At 38.2% G+C, this 6,119-nt stretch overlaps 1 protein-coding gene across 1 annotated transcript in view; it reads right to left on the reverse strand.

Moving 5' to 3' along the window:
* LOC107551890 (multidrug resistance-associated protein 4-like) overlaps positions 1–6,119 on the reverse strand; it is a 34,661-nt gene that overhangs the window by 3,545 nt on the left and 24,997 nt on the right. Inside the window, exons 15-20 of the mRNA XM_016233654.1 lie at positions 5,519–5,659; positions 3,906–4,097; positions 3,577–3,822; positions 3,024–3,196; positions 2,831–2,936; positions 902–1,036 (exon numbers count right to left, since the gene is read on the reverse strand). Coding sequence (XP_016089140.1) covers positions 902–1,036; positions 2,831–2,936; positions 3,024–3,196; positions 3,577–3,822; positions 3,906–4,097; positions 5,519–5,659 — 993 coding nt within the window. The remainder of the gene's footprint in view (positions 1–901; positions 1,037–2,830; positions 2,937–3,023; positions 3,197–3,576; positions 3,823–3,905; positions 4,098–5,518; positions 5,660–6,119) is intronic.

The following is a 6,119-nucleotide window of genomic DNA, read 5'->3' on the forward strand; positions in this document are numbered from 1 at the left end:
CAAATCAGCATATTAGAATGATTTCTGAAGGATCATGTGACACTGAAGACTGGAGTAATGATGCTGAAATTTCAGCTTTGCATCACAAGAATAAATTACATTTAAAACAATATTTAAACTGTAATAATATTTCACAATGTAACTGTTCTTACTGCATTTTTGATCAAATAAATGCAGCTTTGGTGAGCATAAGAGACTTCTCTCAAGGATATTAAAAATCCTAATCATTCCAAACTTTTTGACCAGTAGTGTATGTGACCCTTTAATGAGACCTGGAAATGGATGAAAGGCGTCACTCTGTTCCCAAACCTTCCCCGACAATGCTTTTCTAAACACAGGGGACGGAACACAGCAGGCTGAATGGAAGTAAAAATCCCCTCTTATTTAATATCATTCTTATGCAGTAATCAAAACCTCTCATTGTATTTAAAAGCACCCATGGCTAACAATGAGCGCAAAGACAAAAAGAAGAAAAAGCACCTGGTGTTCGGCCCCCCCACCCCCACCCCCCGCAAACACATGGAGAAAAGTCCCAACAACATAAAGCATGGCTGACAAACAGTTGGCCACACTATCAGATATACTCTCAATTGAGCCGGCATTCAGAGCGCACAATGGTGGAGTGGTCTAATATCAGGTAGATGTGTGCTTGAAAGCACCGGCGGTCAGCTCCAGAGGGGCCGGCGAGGAGAATGAGCTCACCGGCTGAAGGAGGCGGAGAGGAACCCGATCCGAAGTGAGAACAACATGCCGCTGAGGAGGGGGAATCTAATACTGACTGACAGCACAAAGGCCTGGGCTCTTTCTCTGGGTTTCTGGCACAGGTACATGTGGGCACATATTTGGCGATCTGACAGGGCGGTATAATCGATATTAACCTGCTCTCCTGTGCTCTGCTCACCTGTTTGGCGGTCTGCAGCAGTGAGGCCGCTTCCGCCTTTCCTGTCTGCTGCACCATCTTGTAGAAGATCCCGTTCTGGTTCTGTAGGAGAACATGGGGGGCGTCGTACTCGTGGATTCGACCCGCATCCAGAACCTGCGAGAAAAACAGACATCTGTTTGTGATGCCTCCCATTTAGGACCATTTTGAACTTGTTCCATAAAATAAACACTAGAACCAAACAGATTTTGGTGAGATTTGGAGCTGCTAACTGCAGCAAATTCATGAATGAATGACTCATATGAGCTGCCTGGTTCTTTTTAATGAATCAAACAAAAATACTCTGTCAGTCATACTCTTGAGTTAAAGCTTTGACTTAGTCTAATGACTCACTCGCTGACTGCTACTGTGATGTGCATTTAGGTTCGTAAAACTAGTGTAGTTTCTGATCATCTAATATAAAGTATATACAAAAAGGACCATAAAAGTACTTTGTGGTATTTCATGCTAAATTTATTGTGCCGTTTTGTCCTTTTTTGAGCTTGATGGCTCCTGGTATATACAGTAGGTCCCAATATATAGTTTTGTTGTATGGTAAAAAGCAGCATGAAAGCTCATACTTCAAAACTATATCTTTTGAATTTCACTGAAGAACCATGCAGGTTTGGAATGATAAAAGATTGAGAAATCATGTAAATTATGACAGAATTTGTTTTTTAACTAGGGCCTTTAACCCTCATAATGCATTCAAAACCTGTATATGATTTCATAACTTAATATTTTTTAGTTAAAACCATATTGTATCTGATTATTCACTTCTCAATCAATGAATGCACAAAAAAAAAAAAAACAGTTTTGAATGTTTTTTTCTTACCATATTATTACCATGTTATTGCTACATTTACCCCTTTTTAATTTTTAATGAAAAAATAGAGAAATTCTTTGAAACTTAACATTTTTACAAGAATTACAAAAAAAAAACCACTGAGAAATGTTATTTGAAAATATCATTATTTGAAATATATGAAATCTCAGAATTACCAGTATAAACACCATTGAAATCTATGGATTTTATTAAATTCCACTGAACACACAGTCCAAATTTATGAAACCGACTAATTCACTTTCTAAAAAACAAAAAACCTCAGCATTACTCCAGAACGTTTACAAATATCAAGCGTAGCGTTAGTTTTGGCAGGTCACGTTAGTCAAGCTCGCATCAGCTGACTCTCAGCTGATCCCCATCTACCTATAGGAATACGACACCTATCTAAGCATTCATATATAAGGTCCCTCAGTATTATCAGCAGTTTTTGCATTGCTCAATAGCTAATTACCCTCCTCCATCCCCAGCTCCACCTCTGTCAGTCGGGATTCAGCCTTCTGATTCTCCTTTGAATCAGACTAATTCAAAATTGTGTACATAAAATTATTGAACTTTAACGATATCTGCAATACATTTATGTTGGTTCTGTTCTGTTTACCCTGGGGGGTTATTGCTGCTCTCCCTGCTCTCATCCATGCTAGGCTGCATGGATGTGCAGCGAGTTTTTGCGCAGAGCAGAACCATACCGCCAATCCAAACTGTATGCTAATTGTCAATCATCGTTGACGATAGTTGTCCTGACAGAAATAATCAGTGTATTTGGATACATTTTCAATCAATTCATCAACAGTTGTGAATATTCATGAAATATGGGAAAGAGGCTAAACATATTTTTCTAAAGCATTTTTGAGACTAATCTAAATTGTAAAGCCTCAGCTGATGTTTGGGTTAAAATGGACCTGAAAATAACTTTTTTTTTAAAAAAATGGTTATGAAATTATGCAAATTAAATGTGTTTAGATAGCCTTGGCTCCTTTGCAAAGACTTTTCCAGGTTTACACATCTCTTCCAGGTCTAAATGGACCTGAATGCATTATGATAAAGAGCTCCATCTCTGCACTCACCAGGATGCGGTCGCTGTCTATGATGGTGTTGAGTCTGTGCGCGATGGTGAGGACGGTGCACTCCTTAAACTTGTCACGGATGGTTTTCTGGATCAGTTCATCCGTCCTATAGAACACATACATTTCTGTTCTCTTATATAGGTCCTTCAACAACCTCAGAGCCAAGTCAAAGGTAGCTAGGTAAAGGACTCACCGAGGGTCCACATTTGCAGTGGCCTCATCAATAATGAGAATCCGGTTCTTCCTCAGAATGGCCCGAGCTAGACAGACGAGCTGCCGCTGACCCATGCTGAAGTTTGATCCGGACTCGGCCAGTTCGGTCTCGAGTTTATTAGGCAACTCCTCCACAGCAGCCTTCAGCTGGACCTTTGAGCAAAAAAAAAAAAGCACAGATTCACACAAAGAGCTGGACTTTGAGATTGCTTAATAATGTATTACATCTATAATAATCACACAAATCTACTGAGGGAACTTCACTTTAGAAAATGGACTTATGAACCCGTTTGACCCATATCTATACGATCCGTCACATGTGGATAGTGTTAAATAAATGTTTTGTGATCAGATTACACAAATGTAACATATGTGATGAGATTAAAATGTGGAGAAACAAATTCAGAAGCAACACAGCGCCTACATTTTGAAAACTTAAAAAAAATGTAGAAACACTCTTGACGTGGTGGACGATGCACAGTATTGATTAACAGGTTGTTTGTTGCTGTTACAAGGAGTGTGCGCGTGTTCACCTCTTCCAGAGTGTTCCATAAGTCATGGTCTGAGTGCTGGGTGAAGGGGTCCAGGTTCTTCCTCATGGTTCCTGTGAACAGCACGGGGTCCTGCGGGATGATCGACATCTTCTGGCGGAGGTCATGCAGGCCGATCTCGGAGGTCAAGACTCTGTCCACAATGATTTTACCCTCTGGCTCCATCAGTCGGAACAGTGCTGAAATCAGGGAGCTTTTTCCTGCACCGGTCCGCCCAACGATTCCAACCTGATCAATTCAGAGCAGAAAACATTACTGCATGCGTCCTGACAGACTCGCATGACGTTCTGGAGCGGCGGCACCAGACTCACCTTCTCTCTGGGTCTGAACATGGCCGAGATGTTCTTGAGGACGACAGGTCCATCAGAACTGTAGGAGAAGTTGACCCTGTCGAAGGTTATCAGACCCCGGTTTGGCCAGTCGGGAGGGGGACGTTTTTGGGTTTCCCAAGGTGCTTCACTTTCTAGCTCGGTGTATTCGATGACTCTCTCCACTGATGTCATCTAGAAGGACACATTATTCACGAAAGCAAATCAATTTATGAGGGGGTGATGGGTTTACCTTGTCGGGTAGATTTAAAATATGAATCAAGTTAGCTCTGTTTCTACATAGGAAGCGGTCTTTGAAGGCAGAAAGCTTTTCCATGTGCATCAACCTACAAGGAACTTCACAGCTGACAGAGCGGAGATGCTCTATATAGGCAGCAACTTGCACACACATCACAGAAATAGTGCTTCCGATTGATTAGTATGTTGTTAAGCTAACAATTCAATACTCCCAATAAGCACAGTACTTTCAGTTCTTTGAAGTACTAAATAAAAAGCATATGTGACCCTGGATGTGTCTTAAGTGTAAATTTTTCAAAATTGAGATTTATACATCATCTGAAAGCTTTTAAATAAGCTTTCCATTGATGTATGGTTTGTTAGGATAGGACAATATTTTGCTGAGATACAACTATTTGAAAATCTGGAATCTGAGGGTGCAAAAAATCTAAATATTGAGAAAATCACCTTTAAAGTTATCCAATTGAAGTCCTTAGCAATGCATATTACTAATCAAAAATTAAGTTTTTATATATTTACGGTAGGAAATTTACAAAATATCTTCATGGAACATGATCTTTACTTAATATCCTAATGATTTTTGGCATAAAAGAAAAATCTATAATTTTGAACCATACAACGTATTTTGTCTATTGCTACAAATATACCCCAGCGACTTGAGACTATTGAGAATATATATGTGACCCTGGAGTTTTGTGGTCCAGGGTCACATATATATTAGTCTGTTCAATTCAGGTTCATAATTCAAAGTTTCCAAGTCAGAGTAATTACGCGGAGGACATTTATGATGCTAAATGTTGTAGGTACCCGTCTACACTTTGAACAAATCTATAAGCATCAAGTAAAATAAGCACCAGAACAGTAGGCAAGGAGGAGGTACACTACCGTTCAAAAGACTTAGGTCAATAAGATTTTTAGAAATTAACCTTTTTTTCAGCAAGGATATAGTACATTGATCAAAAGTGTGAAGACTTTTACACTGCTATTTCTATTTCAAATAAATATTTTTTTTTACACAAAAATATTAAGCAGAACAACTGTTTTCAACATTGATAAGAAATATGTCTTGAACAGCGAATCAGCATATTAGAATGATTACTGAAGGATCATGCGACACTGAAGACTGGAGTAATGATGCTGAAAATTCAGCTTTACATCACAAGAATAAATTACATTTTAAAATATATATTACGATAGAAAAAGTTATTTTAAACTGTAACAATATTTCACAATTGAACAGTTTTACTGAATTTTTTATTAAATAAATGCAGCCTTGGTGAGCATAAGCAAAATTTGACAGGCCCTAAATGTTTGACCGGTAGTGGAAATTTCAGTAAATTCAGATATTAAGTTCTTACCATGTTCTCCACCTCAGCACTCTGTCTAACGCCCCACTGGAACATTCCCATTAAGGTGACTGCATAAGACAAAGCCAATCCCACATCTCCCGCCTTCATACCTGTGAGAACCAGACACAATCTTTTCACAAACTGGTTTAAAAAAAAAGAAATTTATCTGGCATGAATATATGGATGTGAAACAAAGTTCATCTAAAACCCTGGTAAAGATGTTCCCACTGACAGTGAAAAATAAAAATACATAAACCATTGTTTCAAATCAAATTGGGAAAACTTACAATAAAAGACTATTAATTCCTGAGACATGGAACGTCCCACATCACAACTGAAATATTTTCATTTTCAAAGGAAACAGATGCTTACCAGACCATCCTTAACCCAAATGTTATGACATTGTCACTTAATTCTTCATATAGAATAAATTAAATTACACTTAAGAAAAACAAAATGTATAACATGACCATTTAAAAGTTTGTGGGAAAAAATTGCTTTTATCGGCTGATACCGATTATTGGCCGATACATTTGTGCATCTCTAGTGTGTGTATATACATATACAGTATATATATATATATATATATATATATATATATATATATATA

This window comes from Sinocyclocheilus grahami, unplaced genomic scaffold (assembly GCF_001515645.1).
Source record: "Sinocyclocheilus grahami isolate Dianchi unplaced genomic scaffold, SAMN03320097.WGS_v1.1 scaffold437.1, whole genome shotgun sequence".
NCBI classification, from domain to species: domain Eukaryota; kingdom Metazoa; phylum Chordata; class Actinopteri; order Cypriniformes; family Cyprinidae; genus Sinocyclocheilus; species Sinocyclocheilus grahami.